Below are 14,956 nucleotides of genomic sequence, written 5' to 3'. Positions count from 1 at the left end.
CAAGGATTTTCTTCCTGAAAATGCCCCTAATCTCCCAAATTACTGATTTTTTCCCTTCTGCCTCATTGTCATCATCATAAAACCATGTTATAACATCTCCCATCTTTTAAAAGACCCTCCTTTATCCCACATCCAAACCATGCAACTACTCCATATAGCTGATCCACATTCTACCCCTCAGAAAAAGCTTCCATATTCACAGTCATCATTTTATCTCACACTCTTCCTTGAACCTATTTCAATCTGGTTTTTGTACCCACCCTCCCTACCCCATTTGTCAATGGCTTCAATACCTCCATAAAGCAAATCCAGTGGTTTAGGCATAGAGCTCATTTTTCTCAATGTCTTGGCAACAATGACACAACCGAGCACTCCCTTCTTGAAATGCGTACTTTACCTGGCTTCAGGGATGCCGCTCTCTGCTGGTTTTCCTCCTACTTCACTGGTCTTTCTTTCCCAGGTTTTTTTGGCTGCATTCTCACCCTATTTTTCTCTTTTTCCTCTGAAGACAGCCTGAGATTCAGTCCACTGCCCCCTTCTCTTCTCCACTTTTCTGCAGTTGCTCTCTAAATGATCTCATTCACTCTGGTGGCTCAGATAGAATGATCTACATGCTAGGAAGTCCCAACTATGTATTTTCATTCTCAAACGTATTCCTGAACTCAAGATTCCTTTCTCTAGCATCCCAGGAGACACCAGGGGCACTCCAGGAAACAACAAGGCATTCTCCCCCACTGCTGTCTAGCTCAGTAAGCTGTTCACACAGAGATCCTCTGAGTCTTCCCTGACTCTTTCTCTCATGCCTCACATCTAATTTGACAGTAACTCTGGCCAGCTTTACATTAAAAAAATAATCCAGAATACTACCTCCTATTTTCCCTTTCATATCACTGTAGTCCAAGCCACTTTTACTTCTCCCTTAGAATCCTAAAATAACCTGCTTCCACACTTGCCCTACATAATCTACTCTCTGATATTTATATGTATCTTTCTAAAACATAACCCAGGTCAAGTCCCTTCCTATCCCCAAATTCCCAAAAGTACTGCCATCATACGTAGACTGCACTGTCTCAGGGACTAACAAGCTCCTGTATCATGATGGTTAGGGTACTGATGGTTTAACATTAGTCTGTGGTTCCTTCATTCCTTAAATATTACTGCCTCAGAATACAAACCTTTCCATATTTTATAGCAAGAGGTTAAATGTCTCATGATAAAGAAAATTCCTTAGTGGTGCCTGGGTGGTTCAGTCAGTTAAGCATCCAACTCTTGATTTTGCCTCAGGTTATGAGTCCAGAGTTGTGAGATCAAGCCCTGCATCTGTCTCCACACTGGGCATGGAGCCTGCTTAAGATTCTCTCTGCCCCTCCCCACTTTCTCTCTTGAAAAAAAGTATCTTAGGAGATACTTTTGTGGTGACCATTATTTAGCATTTAAAGGCAAACTCCTAATGTTTATTTACTGTTATAAACATGTAGAGAGCTAACCTGAAAATATTCACCTAGAAAGCCTTAAAGTGTATTTGCTTTATGTTTCCTTAATTCAAAACTATTCCTAAAGTTCTCTTGAAACTTAGAGGATACTATTTTTGTTCAGATTATAAGCATATATGTCCTCACGAAATATCTTTTAAAAAGATTTTTTTGAAAACTTCCATAGACATGAAGGGAAAAGGGAAAAGATTCCTGAACCTAGCTATTCAGCAATACTCACTGGACAATTTTTAAATGTAACAAAGATGTATGCAATTTTGGAGTAACTCACCTTTTAAGTGACTAGAACACTGATTCTATTGACCAAGCTAGGCTTAATGTTCCTTCTGCTTAACTAAACTTCGAACAGTCTTCTTCCTGATTCTAGGTGCCTGATTTCCCTTCCTTAGAACATTTACTCTAAAAAATTTCTAATTATAAATTCTTTCTCTGACCCTTTGAGTGGCAAACCTTTTTAAAAGCTTGTCAGTTTTACAACTAGCAAGGCATGTCTTTCTCCAGGACCTAGGAGCCATCCCTTTGAAATAATCATCCAGAAAAATAAGTACCCAGACCTTCCAGGTTCTGTGGGATGGTAGTGCCCTATCTGTCATGAGTGCCAATTAGCAAATACAGATGGCCTAATCACAGAGGACAACATGTGTCAAACTCAGGATAACTCAAATTTGCTCCATCCCATTGATCAACCACCCAAGTCCTCCAGTACGTTTCCACTAGCTCCATTTCTGTTTCAGTGAGTGGAGTTTAATCTCTCTCCCTATTACAGTAGTCTTAAAGTCTTTCTTGCCTGTTTAACTTTGCCCAGTGCAATTTCAACTTTGACACCATAATCCCAGTACTGGAGATGACTAAGCTTTCAGTACTCACAGGCTTACCATCTTGACCAGATTGTCCAGGATAGCCAGGGTTCCCAGGCTGTCCAGGTTCACCCTAGAAAGGGAAAAAAAAAAACCAAAAAACTTCTCAGTACAAAACAACCAACCACACTGTTGCTATCAGAGACCTTCAAGGTTCAAGCCAATTCCATGATTTGTAGCTCTTTGTATATTTTTTTAAAATAAGAAAAACAACAACAGACATCTCAAAACAAGGTTAGAAAAACAATGGCATATTTTAAATGACGACTTTACCAAATAAAGACTTTTTATTACATAAATTTTTCAGTGATTTATTTCTATGATCACACCAGGTATAACAACTAAAGTACTCTTCACCAATGTAAAATGTCAATATTTATGTCAGGATACATTTTTAGAATTCTGAACAAACTGAACTGTCATAGCAATATGGTCTCAATGATAGCCATCTTTCTTTCATAATTCTATTTAGACTTAATTCTATTCTCAGTATTACACTACAGATATCAATGACCTATGATGTAATAATTTGATTTGCAATTATTTATTAAAAAAAAAAAGTCTGGGGCACCTGGGTGACTCAGTGGGTTAAAGCCTCTGCCTTTGGCTTGGGTCATGATCCCAGGGTCCTGGGATCGAGCCCTGCATCGGGCTCTCTGCTCAGCAGGGAGCCTGCTTCCCCACCTCTCTCTCTGCCTGTCTCTCTGCCTGCTTGTGATCTCTGTCAAATAAATGAATAAAAATCTTTAGAAAAAAAAATTTTTTTTAATAAAAAATGTTTTTAAAAGTCCACAGGCTATACAATCTTTCACACAAGATTCAAGTTTAAAGCAGCATGACAATCATTTCTTTTATTCTAGTCAATGTGTTTCTTTGCCTATATTTGTAACTTCATTTTAACATAATGTTAAAATTTTTACATCTGAATATTTACATGAGAGCGAGGCCCAAGCCAAACAACTCTACCCAACCCCCATAGTCCTTGAACACAAGGACTAATAAATGAAGAAATGACCTTTGCCCCCACAAACCAAGGATCTCCAAAGAACATTATTCCATACAATATGACAATGAGCCCAGGCACATTCTAAGGAAACTCTAGTATGTTGTCCAATGGCCAGTACTGACCATTTGATTAGTCACCACCCATGAAAAAAACCAATGAGAGCAACACTTTTTGTGAGGTGAGGATGTTGCATAATCTAATTCTAAAAAAGACTTCAAAATTAGTATCATATTAATCTATTGCTGAGTCCATGAGAGCCACATGGGCCATCTTACTTAAAAACATGAAGTCTCAACAATCAGTACCAGTAAACTCCTGCACAGAGGCAAGGCAGCTGATTTCAGTTCATTAAGTCATTATTTACATTAAGAACTCATTCACACAGGACTCCAATAATTTTACATTAACTAAATACCAATACTAAGTTACTTTCACAGAGCCAAATCTGCAGATCTGAAATACTACTTCAGGCTACTGGCTACAGAGAGCTGTTCCTAAAACATAACAGGAAAAATGGAAAGAACTATGTGAACCCTATTAAGTGGCCAATGGAGAAGGGTTGGGCTTTTCACTTAGGAGCTGCCCAAGAGACATAGCATAAGGAAGGGTTGAGAAGAATGGAAATGTTATTTTTAAAAGAGAGAAAGAGAAAGAATAACTGTAAATACAGGGAGAAACATGTCCTGTCTTGCTGAAGAGACAGAATTTATAATTCTAACCCAAAGACTTCCAGTGTTAGCTGGGCATTAAGGAGTAACATTCTGGTTCTCTAGGGAGTTAGTTTTTCTCTTCTTATTTTGAGAGGATCCACATTAATCTCTAGCCTCTCTGCCATCCTTTAACCCTGTTCAAACTGAACTTGTTATCCTTTCAACAAATTACATCTTTTCTTCCCCTGACAAGAAGTTTTTCTTCCTTTTCCACTTAAGAATCCATCATTCCTTTTTTCCTTACTGTCTTTTTCTATTGAAAGGCTAAGCAGCTTCTATCACTTATCCCTTACTCATAAGCAGAGTTTTTTCTCAGTCTTCCCTTGATTAGTCTTCATTTATCATTTGGATTGAAAACAGAGTCTTTATTTTCTCCTTTTTTTTGAATGGTTGAGAGGGTTGATAATGCTGGGTATCAAGCAGAACTTCAATAACTATTTGCGGATTTACTATAAATCTTGTTTCCTATTAATGATCCCCAGAGTATTATTATCAGCAAAATCTAGGATATCAAAAGGACCTGGGATTTATCCTCTACTGTGATAAAGCTGGAATACAGCTTTGATAAAAGAATAAATGAAATTTGTTTTTAGCACTGTGTCAAAGCATAAAACATATTAACAACATTTTATTTTTTTTATAATTTTTTATTTTTCAGCATAACAGTATAACAACATTTTAAATAAATAAAAACTAAGTTTCCAAGACAAAAAAAAAAAAAAAATCACAAGATAAATCCAATGAGACTTTAAAAGGACCATAACATTGGTAAAGAGCCCCAAGAGAGAAAATAACCTTTTGCAGGTTCTATTATTGCTGGTAAATTTTACTGGTTATTTTGACTATTGCCCTATTGATTTATTTGCAAAAACCAGGAAGGTTTGGTGGTGTTTCCATTAAGTTGGGAAAATAAAGACAGACACTAATTTTGGAAAGAAAACCAATCAGAATAAAAATTCAATTGTATTACTGTAATAAAAGCTGATGCTCTACCTGGATTGTTTATTATATGCTAAGCACGGCTGTAAGAGATTTACATATGCTAAATTACTTAATCCTCATAATAATCCCATGAAGCAAGTAATTTTATTATTCTCATTTTTTATATAGGAAAACTGAGGCCCCGAAAGGTTAAGTCACTTGCTAAGGTCACACAGCCCTAGTGGAGATGACACTTGAACTCAGCCAATTCAGCTCCAGAGTCCATGCTCCTAAACACTACTATCCCTGCCCATAATTAACATGTTAATTAGAACCAGACCTGGGGACTGCTAGTAAACTTAACAAAGGAACAATTTCCAAATACATTAAATGAGACATAGGAGCTATTATTATACAAATGTGACTAAATTCCCAATCCACTTTCTTCTAATTTAGTTGAAACATTTGCACATTTCGAATTTTAAAAACTATGTGTTCAGCTGAAAAGCAGGACTTACTTATGTTCAACTGAACGTGTGCCACAGGATTTTTGAGTTGTTGACAGGAGTGGAAATGTCATGGACTAAGCTGAAACATCTCTGAATATGGCCTCTCAAGTAGTATAAATATGAATAATCAAAGTAAGAAACAGTTGTGCTTGCAAAAGCAAGCTAGTATTTTCAGTTGCTCATCTAAAACAAATGTCTTTGGAACTCTTCACCTAGGCCCAAATCCTATATGTTCAAGCCCTCTTCTCAAAACTCCTTGTGGCTTCATGCAACCCTCCAGACTCCACAGGAGTATCTGACCTAAAACCTATACACTTTTCCTAAACCAACCTCTTCCCTCCCTCAAAACTCAAACACCCACACTCTCAGGCTAGAAGGAATCCACTTAGTCTGGGAAAATTAACATAAAAATGTGAATGCCCAGTGGCCCCTGAAATTTTCCAAAGGCTTTTGTATTTTAAACAGAGGACACTTTGATAGCCTGAATGAATCTCTAATGGTGGTATCTGGAGGGTGAAACAAAGGAAATCAACAGAAATACAGTGGTATAGAGGGTGGTATTTCAGAGAAAAGGATTAGTAAGAAAATGTTCCTTCCTCAAAAGAAAAAATGCCTTCTTTCCACTTCTGAAACAAAAGACCTAACATCAAGGTTAGATCAAACATGGGGAGTTTGTCCTCACAAATGTTCTTACTACTGAAGTGGGGGAAGAAGTTGCCATTTACATGGAAAGGTCTTTTGAAAAGGGGGGTTGTAAGTTGGGGATTGCCTGGATCTTTCATATCACAACAAAGCCATCCCATATAGGTTAACTGGGAAGAGGGGTGAATCTTATTTTTTCAACGACTTCCTAACTCATTAAATAAAAACTATTACCATTAAGCACTGTGTTAGACACTAGAACTCCAAGGGAGAATTTATTTGTATTAACCTTCATTATGAAGTGTTGCATATAAAAAGTATTCCAACAGATTTATTAATTTGATCACTCCCTATGTTTGACATTAGGAATACAAAAATGAATTAGCTATTCTTCAAGGAACTCATACTCCAGTAACATAAATATATGTCTATGATTATAGAGTTATAATGCCATGGTGAGTCTAAGATAACATAGTTAATTTGACCTGATTTTCCCAATAGGGTTGTCATGTCTTTTGGAAACTCAGACAATTTGAACAGATGAGTTTACCTTTGAATAAGCACTGACCTACCTATCCACACAAGAATTTCTCCTGTTTCAGTATGAGAACTCAACTTCTGGCTAACAGGAAGACAAGATCTGTTCTTCACAGGTAACTCTGTTTGATGGACATCTGCAAAACCTTCCAGAGAACATCTAACAAAAATGGCCAATAAGTCTCAGTTGGAGCTACAGGAAAATGGCTTCCTCTATTTTAGTTCCAGTTCTGTTAATCTAATTAAAACCCTCTTAATTCCCCAAGCCAGAAATTCTCTGAAGGAAATACAACTCAGAGTGTTGCTAGGGATTCTGTTTTTCACATACAGGTCCCTGATGTGGGTAAGGAACCACCTCCAGGGGAAAGAGCCCTAAAAGTATGGAAGAGTGTGTGTGTGTTCCTGTCCTCTGGCCAGATTTTCTGAAGAAAATGGAAAGCAGATCAAGAAGGCACGCCAACTTAAAAGACTGGTGGAAAACTGCAATTTCACTTAAAGAAGTAGGTGGCAATAGCACGAGATTATGACTTAAGAAAAGAAAATGAAAATGAGGAGCACATGAAACTTGGAAATACTCCGGTATAAGAGGCTTGACCAGATAAGACAAAGGGTGTACTAAAAATCTGCTGCAGAAACATACACGAATAAGAATTGATGTCACTTCAAGACACCTAACAGACCTCTAGTAAAGATTCAGAAAACATCAGAGATATCTGATGCCTCCCCAAAAGTAGACAGCCCTTTTAGAGATCCTGAGGGTGGCCTGAACCTCCCTGGGAGTCAGAAAAGCACACGAGGTTTTGAGAGGTCAGACATTATACACATCTGATTTCCATATTTTATCTCTTACAGATCAAATCACTTTTATGTGTAATATTCCAAGTTGAATAAACTACATGTATATGTACATGTGTGTGTGTGTGTGTATTTATGTGCATATATAAATATAAATGCTTTAAAAGAAGTCTGCTGGTAGGTCACACTAAGTTGTCTTACAAGTTATATTCTCCCAGGAATATCCTATAGGCATTTCTTCTTTATGTCAAGGAACCCTAAATAACATACAGCTGCTTTAACTAAAGAACAAAGAACACCTGGATTAACTTTCCTAAATGAAATCTAAAAATAGCTTTGTGCAGTGGCAGTATCGTAGCCAATGAGGTTTATCCGAGGCGCGATTATTGCTAATTGAAATCTAAAAATAGTTTATGTTTATAATAGTTTATAATAAACTAAAGTCAAATTCCAAGCCAAACAGTTTACTGTGAATGAAATAGTGAATGTATACTTTTACTTCTTAAATTACATTTCTTTCTTGATTTTAATGTGAGGTCCGAAGTAGGCCATGAGCTACCAAATAAAAATGTGATGAGCACTGGGTGTTACAAGCAACTGATGAGTCACTGAACACTACATTAGAAACTAATAGTGTACTATATGTTGGCTAATTGAATTTAAATTTAAAAAGTGGATGGGAGAAACATGCATAAAAGATGGTAGGAAACAAATTAGATGAGCAGTTTAAAAGCTAAAATTTTCAGTCATGGTGACTGAAACACTAAGGAAATTCCATCTAAATAAATGTTACAATTCATATTCAACAAAAGTTAATAAATGTTGCGTGGACACCTAAAGCAATAAAAGATCAATACTCTTTTTGGCAAGGGAGCCATATCCAATTTCAAGTTAGGCATTATTTTTATTTAAGTGGTATCTTAAGATAATATTAAATGAGCAAGATTTAGTGGTGCCTGGGTGGCTCAGCTGGTTAACTGAACAACTCTTGATTCTGGCTCAGGTCATGATCTCAGGGTCGTGAGATCAAGCCCTGTGTTGGGCTAAGTACTTGGCACAGAGCCTGCTTAAGATTCTCACTCTCCCTCTGCCCCTCCCCCCACACTCATTTGCAGGCTCTCTAAAATAAATAATTAAATAAATCCTAAAAAAAATTAGCAAGATTTATATATAGTAGACAAACCACTTAATATCTTGGTATCAAGCTAAGTCTAAGTGATCCCACAGTAAGTATTAACTTAAAAACAGTCATTCATACTTAATAGCACAGAAGCATATTCAGACTTTTTAGTTATATAAAAAGTAGCTGGTTAGAAAATGGTATGCACATCATGGCCCCAATCATATAAAGATGTATACACAGACAAATATGTAAACGTACACACAAACTCTATTCACACACAAATCAATAGATGGAAGCAGAACATGTGCGTATATGAACATGACTAACAGAACATACACCCCGAAAGCAATTACTGCATGATTAAGTAAAATTAATATATATGCCTCAGTTTTTAGAATTAGACATCAAACATAACACTGAAATCAACTCTAACACTTCTACTCTTATTTTCTACCTGGAAATCATTTTGAGAAAATAAGGATTCAGAAACATAACTCAACAAATGCCATTTCTTCATTTTTTATGAGGTTGTAAGGAGATACCATACTGGGAATCTGGCAGCAGTGTTTGGGAAAAAAACAGACAGACCAGCAAATAAACTACTAATACTCCCTCACTGTACTGTGGCTAGGTGGTATCAGTTCTAGGTTCAAAGGCAGTATATAGTCTGGAATACACTCTTTAAAAAAATCACTAAAACTCAGGTTTTAAACCGTTCTAAAGCATTAGGTAGAAATTTCACAACAGCGTCAGTGGTAACTAGGAATTTTGTGCATTTGCTCACCTCTAGTTTGTGTGTATTAACAAAAAAAGCAAGTTCAGTATCACTCACTTTGGGGCCTTGCAGTCCTGGTTTTCCCGGAGGACAAACACAGGGAGCTGGAGTTGAACCTACATCACTGGGACCATTGAGGCACTACAGAGACAAAAATAGAAATCAACAACAAACATGGAAAGACATCTGTACGTACGTTAGTATGTGTAGGTGTCTGCACATATGTGTGAAGCTGGAAAGATATCTTACATCTACTTTCCAATATTATTTAGCACAATCCATTAAGAAATTCTGAATCACAAAAAGCTATGAAAACTAAATGCACTCAAAATACATAAAAATAAGTTCTATTTGTCTAATATACTTACAGTTGATAGAAGGAAGCAAAACAGTCCCACAATACAAATATTACCTTAAGGAGAATAATAGCTTCCAGGCCTACCTCACCATTCTGAAAGAAAAAACAACAATGAATGTGTTTTAAAGGACACTTTTAAATTTCTAAATTATCATCCTAATTTATAGTTATTTCTTTGTCCAGGTTCTAGATACATGCAGTATCAAAACCAGCAAAACCTAAAACATGTCGTGCAACTCCCCTAAAGAAAATGACATTAATATATGTTATGATGACATTTACAGTAGGATAAAGGACAGACTCGAACAACAATGAAGAGTGGAAGAAGAAAATGGAAATGCCAAAGCTGCTTGGTATAATGGCCACACAGGAGCAAAAATACTCCAGGGTGAGATTTATATGTTCTCTTGAACTTTCTGGAAGTCATTTGAAAACCAAAGGAAAAAGTCAAAACACATCTAAGAAAGTCACAAATCTTGTGCATTACATTTTTTGCATTTTATTTTAGGAGACCTCCTCACCAAAAAATCTGCTTCTTACTGAATAATACACAACTTTAAAAAGGTTAATAATCTTTCCAGACAATAACAAATTAGATCAAAAAAGGAGAAAATGGGAATAAAGATGCAAAAGGTAAGCTACATGAAGTCACACCCGAGAGTAAGAAAGGAGACATAAAAACTCAGAAAAGTGAATGTAAGAACTCAAAATCTACCATCTATCCCTGTGCTTTTATGATGTAGGAGGGAAATGGTCATAACATCGATGCAGAAATACCAATAAATAGAGTATATAAAATGGACTCTCAGAATGTAATCATGTATTAATACTTTTAGGAGAGACTAGAGGTCTGTATTTCAAGTTATAAGTATCTAATATAAAAGTTACAGTGTTTAAACAATTACCTCTCTAAAAAACCAAGAATGAATCATTTCTAAAAGGTTACATGGTTGATATTATTAGCCTTTAAATGCACTATTCTACATCCTCAAGTTTTCAGAACATGTGGATTTGTAGGATATCCAGTTTGTTAGGAAAAAAAGATAATGGTAGCATGACTCTACAAAATAAAAGAACTATGACATGAGCTCAAATGTTACTGCAAATCCTCACTGCGAAAAGTTTAAAACATTCTTATTTGCATTACAAAAATATGGCTTTTTATTTTTTTGCCCAAGGGAAAAAGGATTACATACACACAAACACCACAAGCACACATATGTCATCAGACTCTAACATTTTAGCTTATAATTTTTGCCTCCTAATACAGTAATGAAAATAACCACGTAAAGAAAAGTTACTTATATCCTCAAAAGACAAGAAAATCTTCCTTAGGTAACAACAAAAAGAAACGTGTATATTCATTATGGTTTGAGAAAACATGCTGGTGAACCGGAAAATTCATCACTTCCTATTCTTTAGAACTGTGTTGTGTAGGATATTCTGTCCACGCATTTAATTAAGTATAGAAATGTATTTTACGCTCTGGATAGTCAAAGAATCCTAGATTTTCCTAGAGCAGGTCTAGCCCTGTTTCACTTGAGTGCCGGAAACATCACACTCCGAGGGGTGAAAAAAACATTTCCTTGTGCTCTTCCATTTACACTTGCACAGTGATACATTATCATTTCACTTCAATTATGAACCTCAAAATATGTTTTAATCAATGTGACTTTAACTGCACTGACAACAAACAAATTAACTCTGTAATTAAATTAAGGCTCACATATTATCTTTTATTTACTGCTCTGAAAGTACTGAAGGGACACGGGAAAAAGGAATTCACCCTACTCACAAATCCAGGAATCTCACATGCTGTCTCCCGGTTGTTCTGTTCTGGGTCACAGTAGATTCGCAACTTCTGGACATCAAACTAGGAACATAAACCCCATCATGTTAAAATTGAGACCCAAGTTAACTGCTTCATAAGAGTGACCCAACTACATGAGCAGTCACGGAAGGCTTACATCACAGCACTTAGCTAAAAAATAACAATACGGAATTTAAATACCTATAATACAGTTTTAAAATGTGATAAAACATAATTCATAAGGAAAACTCTAGCACCAAAAACAAATGTCTAATTTCCTTCAGGAACCCACTGGAGCTTTTTTAGTATCTCTATACTAAGAGCTAGCCTAGAGAGCATTTCCTGGGACACTTAAAAGCTTTCTCAGGCCTTCTGTGTTTATCCTAAATCTTTACATTTCTGATTACAAGAGTGGGCTTAAGAAGTCATCTTTGGTTTCAGAGATTTAGTTACTGGCGTTGTTGGTTGTGAAATGAGTAGTCCAAGCACCTGTTGCTGTTAAAATACTTACTATACTCTGACAGGTAACATGAATGTATAGAGAGCATGGTGTAATTTGAATATGACAGTCTTCCCTTCATAGAAACAGAGCGGGAAAGTATAACTTTTCAAATAAGGACTGTCCAAGACATGGCTATCCTTTTATATACACATTTCTCAACCCACACAGATACTCCAGTTTTTTAAAAAAAATCAAAAAAATAACAGTTTTGTTTAAGAAGAAAGCGTCTTGAAACACATTAATCTGATTGTAACCTCACAGCTGCAGGGAAATTTTATAGTTCCCAACTCACAGCTCTAATCACAGTCTCTTTTCCAAGTTGTTATTTAATCTATGCTTCTCCTGGGAAATATGAAATTAATGTTTCATAAGAATGCAGAATTCTACCCTGAACCCAGGGGAACAGTTTTCTAAGAATTCTTATAAAATCTATTAAGCCTAATTTTGCATTTTCATCCACACACTCAAACACACAACTCCACTAATAAACTGACCACATTTTGTTTAAGTGTCTTAAAGGAACTAATAATTAAGTTAAATACAGTTAAATGTGAGAAATACTACCACAAAGGACCGCAAAAGCTCGCTTTATACAATGCAAAAAGCAAATGATTTTTTATCAACCTGAACAGTTTCTTCTTTCCCAGAATACTTTCCAATTTGAGTTTGCCCGCTGATGAAGATCCCTAAAACTGGATGTAAGGGCTTGTTTTCAATTTGTTGATCATCGATATACAGAGTTATATCTTGTTCTGTTACTAAGAGACGAATTTGATGCCAGCCTTCATCAAATAATGTCTATAGGAAGAAAGTATGAAAGATTTCATAAATAAAATTCCTAACAATCTTTCATTTTCTTTGTTTCCATTCCTTTGCCACCAGCCATAAATCCACACCACACAGACATTATATACTAATTCACCCTGACCCAAGTTGGGTCTCAAGTTCTACCTACCAATTAATTTATGAAGCCCTAAATTTTACCCACCAATTAATTTAACTACTTACACATTACAAGTGAGTAGATGTATCAAACAATTTACTGAAGCAACTCCCTCAAGGTCACAAACTCCTAATCTCTGAATCCTAATGGCTTCTCCCATTCCTCATCCTATTTACTTCATTGCAACTTTAGATCTTTACCAGTTCATCTTCCTTCAATTTATCCTCATAAAACTTCCATAACTCAAACCATCTTGATCATCTTCATTTCTTCTTCTACAATTGCTCATTCTCTATTTCTTTGAGGGCTTCTCTTCCTCACCTGTCTTTTAATAAGTTCATTAACCCAGAGATCTGTTATTGACCTTTCTCATTCTCCCCTTTGATTATCTATTCCTACAGGTCAGTCATTACATGTATGGAATAACTCCCATATCTACAATAGCCTGGACCTCTTTCCTATTATATGGGATCTGTAATTCTAATATTGGCTAGTACAGTTTTACCAGGATATTTCACAATCAGCCTGAGGGAGGGTATAGCAAAATGAATTTGAACTATCCCCAAAACTTTCTTCCTCTCAGTTTCCCTTGGATAATAATATCCTTAGTTTCTAAACTGCAACAAGTGTCTTTACCTCTTGCCCTTCCCTCAGTTGCAATAATCACCAGATGCAAAGCTCTACTAAATATGTCTCTTAAATATGACTCAAATTCACTTCACCGTTTCCACTTTCATTGCCATAGTTTATGTTTATGCACAACTTGCTTTATCTGAATAATTTTCAAACATATCTCTAACTCTTCCCTTTCTAAGCCATCCTCCACTATAATTAATTTCTCTCACTATAATGCTGTCAGAAAAGATGCCATATCTTATTAATTTCTGGATTCCCAGCACCTAGCCCAATTCCAGAACATGGAAGAAAAAAATTTTTTGAAAGAAGAAGACAGAGCTGCTTTGACCACGACACACCTATGACTCAAGACCTTTTGATGAAATCCTGTAACCCACTGGATGAAGCCCAAAACACTTTGTGTGATTTCCAGATCCCCACAAATTGAATTCACACCTTAATGTAATCTTTCATGTATCTTATACTCCAAACATAGGGGACACCACTTTCTCTTCTCAAAATAAAAACCTTGCATTTTACTATACGTGAGTACTCAACACTGAACCACTGACGCATATACCCTTAGCTCTCTTCACCAAAATCCTGTATGTTCTTCAAGGTCCAGTCCAAAAAGTATCTCATTAATAAGACTTGCCCACATTTTGTTTTAGAATCTACTTTTCCCTCTACACTCCATTAATACCTTGTACTTCTATTAGATACCAGAGGCCTTTAACCTTCCATTATAAATAAGTTCCTTGAAAGTGTGAAACATGCCTTATTTGTGATTTCTTACAGAACCCAGCACATTGACTTTAATAAAAATGGCAGCCCAAATTTCAAGAAATTTAATCTGCTTACCAAATGAAGAAATTGTATAGGTGGCATAATATTATATACAACCTTGTACATTTCCTAAAATTAACACAATATTCTCTTAGATTATAATTATAATAATGATCAAAACATAACTGTGTCTATCATTCCATCTGTATTCTGACCACATTTGACTTGGAAAATACACTTTTATTTTTAGTTTACCAATTTTATTAAATATAGGTTCCTTTGGGGAAAACAAAGCCTTCTCTTAATAAATATGAATTCTGTACCTATTATCTACCTGTATTTAAGTTTCTAACAAATGTCTTTTTCTCAGTATCTTGTCGGACATGGCAGTGTGAGATGAACCAACATGACTTTGAAACAGATGAGACTTGACTTCAATTCCTGATGTCACCATTTATTAGCTGTGTTAATTTGAGATGGAACCTAATATACTTGAAACTTTTTTTTCTTCTATATAGAGACAGCAATAGCTTCTGCATTGAGTGATATAATTAAATGTTCCTGGCATCTAGGA

General features: G+C 35.9%; 1 protein-coding gene and 1 non-coding gene across 4 annotated transcripts in view; one reads left to right on the top strand and one right to left on the bottom strand.

Annotated features, from left to right (window-relative positions):
* COL21A1 (collagen type XXI alpha 1 chain) overlaps positions 1 to 14,956 on the bottom strand; it is a 203,497-nt gene that overhangs the window by 88,618 nt on the left and 99,923 nt on the right. For 2 of the 3 annotated variants that reach the window (XM_047734032.1, XM_047734033.1), the window contains 5 exons: positions 12,663 to 12,836; positions 11,522 to 11,599; positions 9,811 to 9,819; positions 9,426 to 9,509; positions 2,361 to 2,423 (listed from right to left, as the gene is read on the bottom strand). In XM_047734032.1, coding sequence (XP_047589988.1) covers positions 2,361 to 2,423; positions 9,426 to 9,509; positions 9,811 to 9,819; positions 11,522 to 11,599; positions 12,663 to 12,836 — 408 coding nt within the window. Of the gene's footprint in view, positions 1 to 2,360; positions 2,424 to 9,425; positions 9,510 to 9,810; positions 9,820 to 11,521; positions 11,600 to 12,662; positions 12,837 to 14,956 lie in introns of those variants that run through there. The other variant, XM_047734035.1, reaches the window with a different exon arrangement.
* LOC125103472 (U4 spliceosomal RNA) lies at positions 7,803 to 7,941 on the top strand. Its single transcript, XR_007128448.1, has one exon. It is a non-coding gene; the product is annotated as a U4 spliceosomal RNA (small nuclear RNA).

The sequence above is a fragment of the Lutra lutra genome, chromosome 6, assembly GCF_902655055.1.
Source record: "Lutra lutra chromosome 6, mLutLut1.2, whole genome shotgun sequence".
NCBI classification, from domain to species: Eukaryota; Metazoa; Chordata; class Mammalia; order Carnivora; family Mustelidae; genus Lutra; species Lutra lutra.
Note: the sequence above shows the minus strand (reverse complement) of the source record. Positions and strands in the feature narration are given on the sequence as shown.